Source organism: Erythrolamprus reginae, chromosome 1, assembly GCF_031021105.1.
Source record: "Erythrolamprus reginae isolate rEryReg1 chromosome 1, rEryReg1.hap1, whole genome shotgun sequence".
Taxonomy (NCBI): domain Eukaryota; kingdom Metazoa; phylum Chordata; class Lepidosauria; order Squamata; family Dipsadidae; genus Erythrolamprus; species Erythrolamprus reginae.
The window spans coordinates 376,258,291-376,275,703 of record NC_091950.1 but is presented as its reverse complement, the minus strand read 5'-3'; the positions used below and the strand labels follow the sequence as shown (position 1 = coordinate 376,275,703).

Here is a 17,413-nt window from a genome sequence, read left to right as displayed (position 1 = left end):
AGGGAACACCATAGAGCAGGGGTCTCCAACCTTGGCAACTTTCAGCCCAGTGCACTTCAACTCCCAGAATTCCCCAGCCAGCAAAGCTTTTGGCCCATTGGACTTCAACACCCAGAATTTCCCAGCCATCAAATCTTTCAGCCGGGCGGACTTCAACTCCCAGAATTCCTCAGCCATCAAATCTTTCATCAGGGTAGACTTCAATTCTCAGAATTCCCCAAGCCAGCAAAGCTTTTGCCTGGTGGACTTCAACTCCCAGAATTCCAGCAAAGCTTTTAGCTGGCGGACTTCAACTCCAAGAATTCCTCAGCCAGTGAAGCTTTCGGCCCGGTGGACTTCAACTCCCAGAATTCTCCAGCCAGCAAATCTTTCAGCCGGGTGGACTTCAACTACCAGAATTCCCCAACAAGCAAAGCTTTCACCCTGGCGGACTTCAACTCCCAGAATTCCAGCAAAGCTTTCAGCCTGGTGGACTTCAACTCCCAGGATTCTGGGAGTTGAAGTCCCTCAGGCTGAAAATTGCCAAGGTTGGAAACCCCTAGAATAGAGAATGACAGCTCAGATGCATTCATAACAGATAAAGAGAGACCCATTTGAAGACCGGTGTCAAACCCCATCGCATAACAAGGCCGGGACAGAGAAAGAGGACACGCTGTTGAAATAAGTTACCCAGGCAGAGGGGAGGAAGGGTCACCCCAAAGCACCTTTCCAAAGAAGGAAGGGCGGCGGCGGGGGAGATGAGGAAGAGTCGGCGAGGTTGCCCGACGCCGGAGCGGAGGACCCGTGCAGGGAGGAAGGCAAGCAGCCCCTGCCCCGGCCCGCCATCCCCCACTTCCGCGCTCACCTTGTAGACATCGCCGTAGGTGCCGCTGCCGATGCGCTGGATGAGCTCGAAGTCTTCCTGGGGATTCCTGCGGGACAGGTCGCACACCCGCCCCCCGCCGACGCTCATGCTGCGCCGCCTCCCGGAGCACGCAGCTGCCCCCCACCCCTCTTCAGCCTTCCCCGGGAGGGCGAGGTGGGGGAAGGGAAGGAAGGAAAGAGGGCGAGCAGGTGGGTGAGGGGGGGAAAAGGGGGGAAGGAGGAGGGAGAAGACACCTCGGAGCGATCACCACAGACGCCACCTCCCCCCGTTCTGCTCAAACAACATGGCGGCCGCAGTCCCCCGCAGCGCGCATGCGCGCAGGATCTTCAGCAGCCCGGCGGCCGTCTCGCAAGATTTAGGAAGCAGCGGGCGGGCGGGGGACAGAGGTGGCGGAAGGGAAAGGTGAGGCTAGTAAGGCATCTGGGCATGCTCGAGGGAGGCCGGCCGGCCGGCCTGGAACCCCCTTGAGGCCAAATATTCGGACCCAAAGAGCGGGAGCAGCTGCGCTCAGCCGACCGTGAATCCGGGACCACGAGAAGCCTTCTCGGCTCTGAGGACGGGCAGGCCCTTCGCAGTTGTGACGGGGTGGTAGCAGGATGTGCAGAGAGCCTCAAATCCGATTGCTATGAAATCTTTTCATTTCATTTGTAACGCCGTGTACTGACTCTGTGTAGATTTTCAAGGCGGTAGTTGGATAAAGTTGTTTACAGTAAGGCACGTTGTGCTTTCTGTCGAATTTAGGCTCATCGGTCTGACTTTCACGTAAGTGTATATATCAAGTCATTTTTGCACCAGGCGCGTCCGGAGGAATTGGGGGTGCAATTCAGTAGCGATATTGATTGTTTCCTCATTGACCCCTATGACAATAATTAAATATTGGACCCCATGATTCTTGACAAATGTATGTTTTCTATTATGTACACTGAGAACATATGCACCAAGACAAATTCCTTGTGTGTCCAATCAATAAAGAATTCTCTTCTCTATTCTATGCTGACCCTTTGCTCTTAGGACGGATGTTCACTTGGTTAAGTGCCCTGAAGCGCTGCCTTTTAATTTAATTTATTTATTTCATGCATTTATTTTGTCAGGCATTATTTCGATAGCAGATATAAAAACATAATTATGAACTGTACATGAAATGGGTACGAATGAAAGGGAACATTAGGACAGAGATGGTAGGCACGCTGGTGCACTTAGGCACGCATAATGTAAGGTGGTGTGCTTGTTTAGAAGGCAGGTGTGTGGAGGAGGAAATGCTCCAATTCTGAAATTGGGCTGCACACACAACCCTTGTTGACACAGATGTGTCTTCTTAACCTGACCAAAAGCAGAAAGCGAATTCATCTTAGGAAGGCATCAAAATCCTATTGGCGCAAATGATAATGTTTGAGTAAAGAAGTCAAGACTGCCCTATTTTTGGCACATTGGTCCTAGGTAATCTGTTTTCCCCTTTTTAAATAGTTCGTGATATAATCTGGAGGAGAAATGTTTCTATTAATATTTGGATTCTGTTGTAAATCTGAGGCTTAGCTATAAAGAAGGCATAAAATAGTACATGTATTTATTATATGCGTATTTTATTTTTAAATAGGTAGGGATAGGAATAGGTAGGGAATCACAAAAGTTGGTGCCCTCCTTTTTAGAAAGGCAGGAAATCTGATTCTGGCAGTAAAATGTGGTGAGTCATTTCTGTGTATATAATAGCAATAGCACTTAAATTTATAGACTTTACATAGTGATTTACAGCCCTCTCTAAGCGGTTTACAGAGTCAGCATATTGCCTCCAACAATGAGTCCTCATTTTGATGTTCGTCCATTGTGTTCAAAGAGAACCTAGACATCTAATGGGTTGTGGGCTTTATGTGATGTGTCATCAGGAGGCTGGTCAGGCCTATAAGGGCACGAAATGTTCTGCCACATATTGGGCAGACAGACATCTGAGGCCAGAAGAACATTCATAGCAGAAGAGAATTGAGCTGCAAATGCTGTAAGAATGGTGCCTCATTTTACTGACCTCGGAAGGATGGAAGGCGGAGTTAACCTTGAACCTGGTGAGATTCGAACTGTCAAAAGGCAGGCAGCTGGCAGGCAGCAGAAGTAGCCTGCAGTACTGCATTCTAACCACTGTGCCCCCACGGCTCTTACAAGCTTGTGAAGAGGAATAAATCCTATTATGGATAAATAATATACATTGTAATTGGTGTTGCTTAATTAGTTTTGGAATACAGTGAACCCTCGATCATCGCGAGGGTTCCGTTCCAGGACCCCACGCGATGATCGATTTTTAGCGAAGTAGCGGTGCGGAAGTAAAAACACCATCTGCGCGTGCGCAGATGGTGTTTTTGCTTCCACTGCCGCCCGCCCTTCGCCCGCCCATCCCGTTGCTCGCGCCTGGGGTGCGCGCGCGCTTGGGGACTCCCTAGCTCCGCTTCCCAGCTGGGGAGCGGAGCTGGGATGTCCCCAAGCGCGCGCGCTTTCCCCAGCAACGCGCGCGCGGTGGGGACTCCCTAGATCCGCTTCCCAGCTGGGGAGCGGAGCTGGGATGTCCCCAAGCGCGCGCGCTTTCCCCAGCAACGCGCGCGCGGTGGGGACTCCCTAGATCCGCTTCCCAGCTGGGGAGCGGAGCTGGGATGTCCCCAAGCGCGCGGGCACCGCCCGCCCGCCCACGCTGTTGCTGGGGCCGCTTCCCAGCTGGGGAGCGGAGCTGGGGTGTCCCAGGGAAGCCTCTGGGGGAAGGGGGAAGACCCAGGGAAGCCTCTGCCCGGCGGGGAAACTCCACCATCTACGCATGCATGGAAGGGCACGCATGCGCAGATGGTGGAGTTTACTTCCGGGTTGAAAACTCGCGAAATAGCCCTTTCGCGATACTTGAGGACGCGAAACTCGAGGGTTCACTTGTATTCCATGTGGCCCATTTAATTCTGAAAAGAAGAGTACCAAGTTTTTTCAAAATGTATGTATACATAGGGAATGTATTAATATGTTCTATGGTAACTAGTTATCCCAACAATAAATCACAATATATATCTCAAAAGAATTGATAAAATACACACACACTTACGTACACACACACACACACACACACACACATAGACACACACAGTTCTTTGATATATATATATATAAACTATGTATTGCATAAACAGGCTTATTTAGATTTTATTCTTATTTACTCAGTAAAATAGTATATACTCAGAGTGTTTGCCACACATACTAGTTATTCCATGCATTACAATTGGAAATACACCGAATATTTTTGGCAAATAAAAGTTTCAATATTTATATTCACTGTCAACATCTTTGATTGCTTTTAGATGCTAGTTATGCCTGCAGTCAAATGTTGACACTCTGTTGCAAAATTGCAAATGGATGATCAGTCTTGTTTCTAGAAAAGGGTGCTCTGCCACTGAACAAAGGCTCTTCCAGAAGGAAAACATCTCAATATATGCTGTGTAACGGGTTTAGGCAAGTTAGAGCCTATGGACAGAGCTTTTCCAAAGCCAGCTAAGCTTAAAAATTGTGTAAAGCCAATTGAATTTATCCCAATTGTGCACAATGACATACATTTATCCTGTGTAAAGGGAGAGATGGCTCTTTAAATCAATATTTCAATAACAATGCAGGATGTTCTGCAACTGATTGAACCTGTTTCTTATTTAATCTTTTGTATGTGCTTTCTTTTTTTACAAAAAGTTTAAATATGTGCTTTATGTTTTTTGTTTTATATTTTTTTGCTATACTGTACACCAACAGTCTCCAACCTTTGCGTGCATGTGCATGTATGCACACTTCAACTTGCACAAGTTGAGCTATGCATGTGTCCACACGTTCTAGGCTGCTGCTTGCCCAAATCGAGCTGCACTCTTGCACAACAGCCTACTCTTCATGTGGCCCAGTTCCAAATAGGCTACGGCCCAGTAATGGGCTGCCACGTTTGGGTTGGGGACCTCTGCTATATGCCATTTGAGTCATTTCTGCTGAAATGTGGAACATATAAAGTTGATAAATTGTATAAACTGATTTGTAGATCTTTTTACTGTGAACCCAATATACTGCATTATGTATTTGTTTTATTTATTAGATTTTTTTTAATCCCACCTTTATTACTTTATAAATAACTCAAGGTGGTGAACATACCTAATACTTCCATTTTCCTCCTATTTTCCCCACAACTACCATACTGTGATGTGAGCTAGGCTGAGAAAGGGTTACTCCCCACTACCTAGCTGGCTTTCATGCCTAAGGTAGGACTAGAGCTCACCGTCTCCTGGTTTCTAGGCTAGCACCTAAATTAATTGGCTCTTTATCTTGTGTTGAAGGGAAATATTGTATTGTTTTGTTACTGTAAACCAGAAATTCTAGAATGATTCAGTGGCATACAATGGGGATGATGTAGGTGTCTATTGAAATTTGGCCAGATTCTAGCCTTAATGAAGGGTTTACACAGCATCCAGTATGCCAATCAGCCTTAAAAGGGCTACATTTTGCTATTTTTAAAATGTGTATCATAGATCAAACATCTCATGGCCCTATATGGTAACTTAATAGTTGGCAGAATATGCTTATTAATATTCTGATTCTGAAATAGCATTGTAAGACTATGGGGCCACAGAGAATGGTCCTTATATACACTGCTCAAAAAAATAAAGGGAACACTTAAACAACACAATATAACGCCAAGTAAATCAAACTTCTGTGAAATCAAACTGTCCACTTAGAAACACTGATTGACAATCAATTTCACATGCTATTGTGCAAATTCAACTTTGTATAGAATGAAGTATTCAATGAAAATATTTCATTCATTCAGATCTAGGATGTGTTCTTTGAGTGTTCCCTTTATTTTTTTGAGCAGTGTATTTATTTCAGATCAGCGACTGAAATGGTGATGGTGCTGAATGAGTGCTACTTATAACTGGTTCTTGAAACTCAGGCCATTTGCAACCTTCTCTGCTGGCTTCTCACAAGCAAAGCCAGAAGAGAATGTCACAAGTTGCTCTGGTAAGTGTTTCCCACATACCATGACCTTCTTCCTTGGGTCTCTCTGCATTTGTACGTATGAACCACACCTCCCAACTTATGTATATCTTGTGTTGAGCCTCCCAGGATCGCTCTGACCCCCTGCAATATCCCTGTAATTCCTTATTGGAGATTCCTGCTGAGTCACACTTAATAACTTATGTGCATTGTGGTTATAATGGTAACTGGTACTGCCTGAATTGCCATCATTTAGCAATAAAGCCATGTAATTTTGTAGTTGGTGATCACATTGCTTAGTGATGGCAATCCCAGGCCCAACTGTGCACCATAGTAAAACATTTCCACTGGCCAACCTAGGGAAATGGAAATCTAATCTATCCCAAAGAATTGATGAAAAACATTTTAAAAATAGGATAGCATTGGACCAGAATATCTCCGGGACTGCCTTCTGCCGCTCGAATCCCAGCGACTGGTTAGGTCCTACAGAGTTGGCCTTCTCTGGGTCCTGTTGACGAAACAATGTCGTCTGGCAGGACCCAGGGGAAGAGCCTTCTCTGTGGCAGCCCCACCCCATGTAATCAACTCCCCCCGGAGATTAGGATTGCCCCCACCCTCCTTGCCTTTCGTAAACTCCTTAAAACCCACCTCTGTCGTCAGGCATGGGGAAATTGATTTCCCTGGGCCGTTTCTGTTTTATGTATGGTTTATATGAGATGTATGATTGCTTTTTATATTAAGGGTTTTTAAATTATTTTAATCAATTGGATTTGTACTGTTTTATTGTTGTGAGCCGCTCCAAGTCTTCCGAGAGGGGCGGCATACAAATCTAATAAATAAGTAGTAAGTAAGTTGCTCTGGCAAGTCTTTCCCACATACCATGGCCAACCTAGGGCCACTAGCCAACCTATGTTACAACCTATGTAACATACATAAACAAACAAACAAACAAACGTTTCACTTTCTGTGCCCAGGGAATGGGAAACATCTTTTGCATTAAAATGTAGAGACACTTTCAGTAAATTCCACTTCTCTTCAGATGATATGCAATTTTTGCATTTGGATAAATGGACTTGTGAATAATCCCTCATTGGCAGTCATGTGATAGCCTCCAGCAAAAACCTCTCAATATTGAAAGGTCAGAACCCAAGTGGGTGCCTAACATCTACCATGCAAGATGTTTCAGTGGATATTTTTCACCTAGTGAGCTGAAATCTACCCTATAATTGAGGTTTTTAGAATTGATCCCTTTCTCCTGCCTACAAGACAACTAGACACAAGAATGCCCCCCCCCCCAACGCCATCACTCTACTAAACAAATAATTCTCTCAACACTGTCAAACGTTTTACTAAGTCTGCACTTCCATTTCTACTAGTTTTTTCTCATAATTCCTATCACCCATTTTCTCCCACTCAGGACTGTATGACTGTAACTTGTTGCTTGTATCCTAAGATTTTTATTAATATTGTTTCTTCATTGCTTATTTGACCCCTATGACAATCATTAAGTGTTGTACCAGGTTTCCTGATAAATCTATATTTTCTTTTATGTACACTAAGAGCATATGTACCAAGACAAATTTCTTGTGTATCCAATCACACTTGGTCAATAAAGAATTATATTCTATAAAGAATTCTGCAACAGCATGAGGCAATGCTAATTAAACAATGAAATCGTTTGGCATTTTCACATGCTGTAATAAGCTCTATTCTCCCACAAGAGATCCGGAGATGCATTCCATTTCAGGTTCTCCATTTTTAAATAATGAAAAGACTGCAATACAATATGCTCCAGTTGGACTAACTAAAATAAACGGGAACGCGCATAGCATTTATTCGATGAGACAAAGGATCCGCGCAGCCTTCCTCAGCCCTCTCCCGGTGGACCGAGTTGGCTTCGCGCGCTTTTTTGCCTCTTGGCCGTCGCGGCCGATCAGTTGGGAGCTAGGGCGGCCATCTTGCTCCCCCTGGCGTCTCCCCAGTGGTACTGCAAGACTCCTTGGGTTGCCTTTTGTGTGGCGCGACCCACCCGTGGAGAAGCGAACAATGAACGCGGGACGGGCGCCGCCGTCGTCTACCTCATGCGACCTGGTGGAAGCCGGAGGCTCCTTCTTCTGAACGCCCTCGTGGCACCATGCGCGGAAAGCCCTGAAAGCAGGACGGGCATCCGTTGAAAGGCGTTGCGTGCGCCAGGCGAAGGGGCGCCCGTGGGGGCGAGTCATGGGCGGCGCGCGAGCGCGGGCGCTCAGCTTGTGCCTCAGCCTCTGCTCCTTGTCGCTGCTCGTCACGGCCATTTTCACCGACCACTGGTACGAGACTGACCCCCGGCGCCACCGGGAGAGCTGCGAGGAGGACCGCGCCGGCGGCGCCCACTCCCCCGACCCACGCCGACGACTCCTGCCGCTGCCGCACCTGCCCCTGCGGGATGCCAAGCCACGTTTCCCCCGCGGAGACAGCGCGGAGGCAGTTCCCGTCACGGGGAACCTGCTACTGCAGCTAGAGACCTGGAAAAGGCTGCTTGGGCTCCGGTGGCTGCAGTCTCGGTGCGGCCGCCCCCTCTTCGCCACTTACGCCGGTCTCTGGAGGAAATGCTACTTCTTGGGGGTCGACCAAGACCTGGATAACCTGCTGCACAGAGGTGAGGGGGGACGGGACCTCGGGCGGGGTTTGCCGCTTGCATCCTCCTTTCCCTCCGTTACCACTCCGAAGTTCATCTGCTTCCCAGTTCCCACCCCCGACTGTCAAATAGAGCAGGCCCCACCGTTCATTTCTTCACTATATCATACATGGGGGGGGGGGGGGGTTTCACATGATATATGCATGTTTTTATTTTTATTTATTTTATTTTATTTTGTCAAGTACACAGTGAAGGACTGCAACAATTTTTTTACTACCACGCTGTGGGCGTGGCTTATTTTGTGGGTGTGGCTTGCCAGGCATGTGACCAGGTGGGAGTGGCTTGACAATCATGTGACCAGGGGGAGGCTTAAAGGTCATGTGACTGGCTTAAAGGTGGCCAACTTGATGTCACTCACATCAAGGGTTAGGGTTAGGGTGCCTGGCCTCTCCTCGCCTCAAAGAGATACAAGATATTTACTATTACTGAACATCTAAAATATACTATTTAATCCTATATGTATATATGTACATACTTATTATACACAGGCACTCAAAAATATACATTATCCACTATATGTAAGCTCCATTTTTGCTACCCCCACTGCGCTCCCCCCCCCCCCGTGGGCAGCAGCCCATGACTGTATGCCGCCCAATCCCATGGGACTCAGGGTGGCTTACAACAATAAAACAACGCAATAAAAAGTCAAATATTAAGCAACAAAACCCCATTTAAACTAGTCAATCACTTATAACAAGTATAAAAATCTTTAGACTAACAATGCAATCATCCACTCACACATACAATCAAACCATAATTCGGCCAGAACTAAAATGTTGACTCTCATGGCCCCCAAGCCTGCCAACAAAGCCAGGTCTTCAAGGCTTTTTGAAAGGCCAGTAGCGTGGGAGCAGTACGGACATCGGGGTGGGGTGGGGTGGGGGTGTAGTTGGTTCCCCCCATTTCTGTACAGAGAATGTACAGATGTGCAGAATGTGAGAGAATGAATCATCTCTCACATCTGTTACTATAATGCACTTGTCATCTCCAGGTCACAACTCCTGAGAATACACAGAAATACGCCTCTTGCCAGCAGATCTGGTGGCATCATCACATACAATCATTAATCATGGCATTTTCTTTTTGTTCTTTCACTTCTTTCCTTTATATTGTTACAATCACTATGCTAGTCATTGTCCTCATTGTCCTCTTCTGCCTTGCAATGCTGCCCATAACTTTCTTAAATTCTATTTGGGCTTTTCACCTTTCTATTTTTCTCCCAAGTTTTCTGGAAATATAATACTGTACTAGAAAAAAACCCACATCCTGATAACTATGTGGAAATAGAAGCTCATTCTCCTATGTAGCATTTATGCTGCATATCACTAATAAAGTACATTTTATTAGTGACCAAAGAGCAGGAGAATGCATACTAATTTCCTAAGCATTGTGTCCATCTGTTAATTTGCAACGATCACACAAAGTACACAATGGATCCATAGTCATCTTCAACCTCTCAGTGACTGAACCCCATTAGCCTGCTGCATTCTTTTGGTCTTGGTCGCCACGATGCAAAAAGGATATTGAGACTCTAGAAAAAGTGCATAGAAAAGCAACAAAGATAATTAGGGGGCTGGAGGCTAAAACATATGAAGAATGATTGCATGGCTAGTTTAATGAAAAGAAGGACCAGGGGGGACATGATAGCAGTGTTCCAATATCTCAGGGGTTGCCACAAAGAAGAAGGAGTCAGCCTATTCTCCAAAGCACCTGAGGGTAGGGCAAGAAGCAATGGGTGGAAACTAAACAAGGAGAGAAGTAACCTAGAACTAAGGAGAAATTAGTCAGAACAGTTAATCAGTGGAACAGCTTGCTTCCAGAAGTTGTGAATGCCCCAGCACTGGAAGTTTTTAAGCAGATGTTGGATAACCATCTGTCTGAAGTAGTGTAGGGTTTCTTGCCTAAGCAGGGGATTGGACTAGATGACCTCCAAGGTCTCTTCCAACTCTCTGTTGTTATATTATTATAATATTATTATTATAATATGTATCTCTTTCTTTCCCATGCATTATGTATCTTCATAATCTGTATATAAGTTAACTAAGCAATTATTCAGCATGCCACAGCATCTAGTTTGGGTAGCTACCAATCTGCTTCAAAACTCCCAATACAGAATGATATATAAGACAGCCGTTATAATAGTGAATATTTTCTTTTCCATATGCAAGGACCACCCCATTGGTTTCCATTTTTTAAATTTCATTGCACGTCTTTTAAACTATGCTTCAAGAGTATCCTTTGATCCTGAAAGTGGCTGTGGATCCATTACACCTAATAAAGCAAAGGCAAGATGACCTTCTCTTTTTGATGCATAATAGTCTGTCTTGCAGAGAAGACATTTTTTCCTTCAGCTATAAAAATTACTAATCATACAGTATTTTTGAAATAACGGAACACATGCCTTCTCCAGTCCAGAACTAACATTTTGATTTTTTGCTTTTCTGTTTATATTTCCAGGAGAAAAACTGTCATGTCTTCTATATTATATATAAACGTTTTACATGAGGCATCCTCCCAAGTCTTCATACTAGCTTCATATCAATGTCTCCAGATAGGGTAAATAGGAATTTCAAAATGGCAAAAGCAATTTACCATAATTTTTTTTACACTCTAAACTTTCAGTCATTTAATATGAAAAGGATGATTACTTTATAGCAGATAGCCTCAGCTAGGTGTTCACTCAGAATGCAATTGTTGTTGAATTTAAATATTCCAAATAATCCATAATCCCAAATGGATTATTGGGAAGGGAAACATGGTTAACTATGAAACAAAATATTTTTTTGAATGGGAGTGTCATGGCTCTATGGTTAAAGACACTGAGCATGTCAGCTGGAGGGCTGACAGCTCAGATTCAAGATCAGAGCTCCATGCAATGGGGTGCCCACCTAGCAGTTCAAAAGCATGCAAATGCAAGTAAATAAGTAGGTACCACTTTGGAGGGATTTAGCCATGCTGGCCACACAGAAATTGTCTTCAGACAATGTTGGTTCCCTCGGCTAAGAAACAGAAGTGAGCACTGTGCCCTACAGTCAGAGATAACTGACCAGGAAACCTTTACTGTTTTACTTATGTGGACCTCCTCTTTTTACAATTGGCGTTAGATAAGTAGCTAAGGTATTTTATTGTGGCAAGCCTTTTAGTACTCTTTAAAATTGGGTTTTGTCTTTATCTTTTATCATTTACTTGAAGATATCCTGCACTCAGGTTTTACATGTTCTGGATTGTAAATTAGCTTGAGAGTCAAATATAATATGCATATACATTTCCAATGTCATATTTGAGGATTAAAAAAACAGCATAAAAAAGATCTGGAAATCATCACACTAACCTACTGTATATATGAAGTTCCTCTTCAGTCATTATCCATTAAATATTCAACCAATATTGCTATGGTCCATTGAAAATAGGCCACAAGCAGATAAGGGGAAAAAAAAATCTATTATACAGCACTTATTACAGTGATGTTACAAAGTGGAGAATTACAGCTGCCCAAAGTTGTGATAGCGCAGTGGTTAGAATGCAGTGCTGCAGGCTACTTCTGCTGACTGCAATTTGCCAGTTCGAATGTCATCAGGCTCCAGGTTGACTCACCCTTCCATCCTTCTGAGGCCAGTAAAATGAGGACCCAGATTGTTGGGGGCAATATGCTGACTCTGTAAACAGCTTAGAGAGGCTATAAAGCAATGTGAAGCAGTGTATAAATCTAAGCGCTATTGTTATCTAGATGGAAACATTCAATTGACTGCATGATGGTCTATCACCTCCTCGCCAGTCAGATTTTGCTTCAGAGTAATAATAGATTATGTGTGTGGACAATACGCTGCCTCCCAGCTGCTATCCCAACAGATACATCCCTATTCACTGGGAGTTAGTGATTTAAGATCCCAGTCAAGTGGTCATCTTTGCTTCTCAAATACTGTTTTTTTAATCTATTTGAGGAAAAAGTAAATACCAAACCTGTGAAGTTTCTATCAACACCCCAGGCCAGTCTTTTCTGCCCCCCCTTTTTAAACATCTCTCCCTCTATAGTAGGTTGGAGGAAAAGTTAAAAAATAAAATGGAGATGGCATTCCTAGGATAGGCTGATTTATGACTAGACAACCTGGTTTAGCCTGGAAATTACAGGCTTGTATTTAGCACTTTCCAGCCCAATGCTGGCTTACTACTGTGTATGTCCCATTAAACTAGTTGCATAAGTTTTATGAATACAATCATAAATTATTATTTGTATTCTGGGAGTAAGTACTGGCTGGTTGATTTAATTTGCTTACGTACAGAATTTATAACTTGCCCCAGTAAAATTTGGGCAGTGTACAAGTTCTAATATGAAAAAATATAATAATAAATATCCAGTTGTGGGTTGCTACCAGTTCGCACCAGTTCGGCGAACCGGTAGCGGTGGGAGGTTCCGCCCACCCACCCTTCATCAAAGGGCTTTGCGCATGCGCAGAAGCATTGAGCATGTGCAAAGCGCTCCTGTGTGCTCTCGTTCCTGAACCGGTAGCAAGGGTATGTAGAACCCACTATTGAAAATACCTAAATTTCAAACAATAGCAAAATTAAAAATTAATAACGAAAAAGCAAAGATAATTGCAGGAGGACTATAATTAAAAAGATGATGGTAGTCCCTACCCCTTCATATAAGTTATTTGAAGAAGGCGATTACTTTATAAACATTTCAATTTCACAATAAAAGTCTCATTTGGAAGCATCTCATTTACTGGATTTCTCTATGTTAAAAAGTCATCACACAGATCCTCTTCAGAATTATTCATTAAATATTTGTTTTCTATAGGTATTGCTCAGAGATGTACAGGAATCAAGTATCACTTTGCTACACCAATACGACGCTTATGGAACATCCCTATCAATTTAACAAAGATTATCCAGCAGGATGAATGGCACTTATTACGTAAGTCCTTGTGCATTTAGGTTGAACGTGTGTGGTCTAATATAATATGCTCCATTGATATAGGGCAGGTTACAAATGTGAAAATAAATATTACTACACTGTTACTCATTGTAAGATTATTGCATTCGAACAAAAAGTATTTTGTTCGAATGCAACAAAATGTAAAACACCAGTTTTAGCAATGTTATACAGTGTTCCCTCGATTTTCGCGGGTTCGAACTTCGCGGAATGTCTATACCACGGTTTTTCAAAAATATTAATTAAAAAATACTTTACGGTTTCCCCCCCTATACCACGGTTTTTCCTGCCCGATGATGTCATATGTCATTGCCAAACTTTCATCTGCCTTTAAATTTTTTTAAAAAATAAACTTTAATAAATAAACATGGTGAGTAATAATCTAAGTGGTTGCTAAGGGAATGGGAAATTGTAAATTTAGGGGTTTACAGTGTTAAGGGAAGGCTTGGGATACTGTTCATAGCCAAAAATAATGTATTTACTTCCGCATCTCTACTTCGCGGAAATTCGACTTTCGCGGGTGGTCTCGGAACGCATCCCCCGCGAAAATCGAGGGAACACTGTATTTTATAAACAATCCACCATCCTGTCAGTTTATTAAATAAAATTTAACAACTATAGATGTAGAAAAATTTCCTTTAGAGCCTTGGTTCCCAGTGTGGGGCCCATGGCCCACAGGGGGGCAATTTCATTTTTAATGGGGGCAATTGGAACCTTGTTTAAACCTAGTTAATTGCCTTTTAGGCTTCCTCTGCGTGAGTTCACTTTTTGAATAATAATTATATGTCATGGGGGGGGGGGGTGTCAGGATTTTAGAGATGCTTAGGTGGGGCATGGCCAAAAAAGGTGGGAACCACTGCTTTAGAGTAAAGTGCAGTAACTTTTTGATGGAAGAAGGATACCTATTTAATAGTACATTTTTTAGTAATTGAGGTGCAAAAGTGAGTTAGAACTGGTCATAGAAATGGCCAGTGTTAATTTTTTTTAGAATGACGCTTTTAAAAACCTTTTAAAAACAAACTTTTATTAAAATTGGCAAGAAATACAGTAATAACTCCATGACCTGGCAATTATTTATTATATTAACTTTTAACATGTGGGTAGTCCTCAATTTTACTACTATTCATTTAACAACTGTTTGAACTTACGATGGTGCTGAAGAAAGTGACTTGTGACTAGTCCTCATACTGTATTGGTGACTTTCACAGCATTCTGATCACCATTTGTGACCTGGGGTCTCCCAGCAATCAGTCAATGGAGGGAACAATAACATTATTTGCTTAATGACTGTGATTTGCTTAATGATCAGGATAAAAAAGATTGCAGTTGGGCACAGCTCACTTAAATGACCCCATCATGTAACAATGGATGCTCTGTTCCCTATTGTCATTGAATAACCTACCTGTACTTTATTTCTATGAATGTGCATGCATAAGAATAGGTTTAATGTAATTTTAATCAATGCTGATAATTGATCATTTCCTTCACTTATGATAATAGATCTAAGAAGAATTACAGCAGGTTTTCTTGGGATGGCAGCAGCTGTTCTTCTCTGCGGGTGCATTGTAATTGCAGTTAGTTTCTTTTGGGAGAAAAGCCTCACACAGCATGTTGCTGGTCTTCTTTTTCTCATGTCAGGTACACCTTGTTTTTTGTCTGCTAGTTTTTTAAATGTAGTTACAGTATTCTATTTTACTGCTAGAACTGGGAAGAGTAATTTGGGGGGATTTTGACTTCAGATGCCAAAATAATTTGACTACCCACTTGAAAATGACAACGCAAGAGGTATATTTATGGATAGTCCATGAAAGACTATGAAAAGCCATTGCAATTGTATATTTATTCTATTTATTTTGTTATTGTCTCCTTTGTGAAGTAGATTCCTTCTCTTGCAGTCAATTCTGCAAAAGTTGGGAGAAGAATACTCTTATTTATTTTTTATAATTTGCACTGTATTTAAAAATCTTAAAAGGCTGATTTGAGATTGCCAGGTCACTTAAGGCTGTGTAATAGTTCAGAGCTGACATTAATTTCTGGAGACTAGTAGTACCAGAAAATAACTTCCAGGAATAAATGTCTACATTCTACACTAAGCAAAACCTTAGTCAAACACACTACTATTACTAGGCTAGATAAGACAGCAAATGTTGACGTATTGAAATGGTGCTTTAAATATTATCAGGAAAGTCTGAATTTGAACTATACCTCAGCAACTTAGAAATGAGACATAAATTATTTGTAGATATAAATTATATTAGGATATGCAGGATTGGAATAGTCACAGATCCTTGCCTGCCGAGAACACACAGGAAATCCTCAGGCAAGCAATTTCTACACATCTTTCTGAATCAAAATACATTATACGTACATACCAACAAATCTGTTTTTATATTCAATATCTATCTATCTGTATTCAATATTTATCTAAGATGACAGCAACAAAAGGACCTTAATTTAAAATATGAGAAACTAATATATAAAAATATTGATTAAAAATTGGGCACAAGAAGCACCAGTTCTTTTTGCAAACTGGGGAAGATCGTGGGATTGAATCCCAGTTCTTGGATTCCTGGGACTGAAACTTCTTTTTGGAGTCATTTAAAAGTTTAATTCTACTCATTTGACCAGAGTATTTTTTATAAAACTCAGAAATAAAAATTTGGATCACAACTGTTTTAAAGTAGTAAAAATGTTTATTATTACATACATCTTGTAATTCTGTTGTTTCGTTTTATAGGCATCTTTTGCACTATTTCTCTCTGTACTTATGCCACAAGTATATCCTTTGACCTAAACCGCCTTCCCAAAGTCATCTATGGTCTGCCTGATGATGTTGAACATGGATACAGCTGGTCTATATTCTGTGCTTGGTGCAGCTTAGGACTTATAGTAGCAACAGGATGCCTTTGTACCACTTACCCGTTTATTAGCAGGACAAAGACTAGCCACCTAAAATCTACCAGAGACTCTTCTGTATGACTTATTATAGGAATACTTTTTTGTTTATAAGGTGTAACAGGAAGCTAAAGAAGGAGGCTTAATTCAGAATCCAAGCACAAACAAAACCCAAATCCTTTAAATATTGAACATTGATTTAGTAGCCAGGAAACCCAAAGGACATTTGTTTCCATGGGGGTGAATATATCAAGTTTTGACAGCAAAACTATTATGGGACTGATGGTAATTTAGCACAATATATATGCACCTCACAGGTGAAATGGAACTATTTCTACTTGAACAAGAAAACTCTGTTGATGTTTCAATTGCTATATGCTGCCTAGTGCAACGAGATTCAGCTTAATGGCAATATAACTTGAAAATAAATAAAATGGCTTAAAAAATAGGTTAAAACAACAAAAGCACTGCCATATTATCCAGTTGGTAAGAATGTTTCCTTATTTTTTTAATATTATTTTTGTCTTGTTAGGTGGTACTTAGTCTTCTGTATTAATTATTTTTAGTAGCTACTAGAATGACATGGGAGGTTTCAAAAATTTCTTGTAAGAAATGAATGAATCATTTGTTTTTAGAAGAAACAGAAATGTGTTAAGAGTAGAATGACTTCCAGAAGGGGATGGGCCACTTTACGTAGGAAAAATTATGCCTATATTTCTTGGAAACATTTTTATGTTTCATATACAATCCAATGCCATATATAAAAAGATGAAATGTATAAAATGAATTACAGCATTTGCATTATTAGAAATAATGCATACTATGTATTTGGTTTTTTTTGTCTAAAAATAATGACATATTATCTTCTGTTAATAAAATTCCTGAATAAATGACTTGGATATGGCTCTTTTTATAAACAATACAGCCACAAATTACAAAGGATATTCTTTATCTGATTATACCCGTTTCAATTTAATAAATGCAAAACAATCTATGTGAAGTAGATCCTACCTTAGCCTTTGCCTACCTTTTCGCCAATTCCATGGTGCCAAAGCAAAAGAAA

General features: G+C 41.8%; 2 protein-coding genes across 8 annotated transcripts in view; one reads left to right on the top strand and one right to left on the bottom strand.

Annotated features, from left to right (window-relative positions):
* MAP4K3 (mitogen-activated protein kinase kinase kinase kinase 3) overlaps positions 1-1,193 on the bottom strand; it is a 68,229-nt gene extending 67,036 nt beyond the window's left edge. For 4 of the 7 annotated variants that reach the window (XM_070734663.1, XM_070734667.1, XM_070734666.1 and 1 more), the window contains exon 1: positions 845-1,167. In XM_070734663.1, the coding sequence (XP_070590764.1) occupies positions 845-952 (108 nt within the window). In that variant the 5' untranslated portion in view covers positions 953-1,167. Of the gene's footprint in view, positions 1-844 lie in introns of all 7 variants that reach the window. The other 3 variants (XM_070734662.1, XM_070734665.1, XM_070734664.1) reach the window with 2 other exon arrangements.
* A 6,593-nt stretch (positions 1,194-7,786) lies between these two features.
* TMEM178A (transmembrane protein 178A) lies at positions 7,787-17,240 on the top strand. The gene is made up of 4 exons (XM_070734661.1): positions 7,787-8,483; positions 13,321-13,437; positions 14,956-15,093; positions 16,193-17,240. Exons 1-4 carry the CDS (start codon positions 8,066-8,068, stop codon positions 16,432-16,434), a joined length of 915 nt encoding a protein of 304 aa, XP_070590762.1. The 5' UTR covers positions 7,787-8,065; the 3' UTR covers positions 16,435-17,240.
* The last annotated feature ends 173 nt before the right edge of the window (positions 17,241-17,413 follow it).

Bases quoted from the DNA above. Each gene is read 5' to 3' on its own strand.
- TMEM178A (XM_070734661.1), top strand. From the start codon at position 8,066: ATGGGCGGCGCGCGAGCGCGGGCGCTCAGCTTGTGCCTCAGCCTCTGC. The intron at 13,438-14,955 runs GTAAGTCCTTGT...TTATGATAATAG, and splicing joins GGATGAATGGCACTTATTAC to ATCTAAGAAGAATTACAGCA. The intron at 15,094-16,192 runs GTACACCTTGTT...TTCGTTTTATAG, and splicing joins TCTTCTTTTTCTCATGTCAG to GCATCTTTTGCACTATTTCT.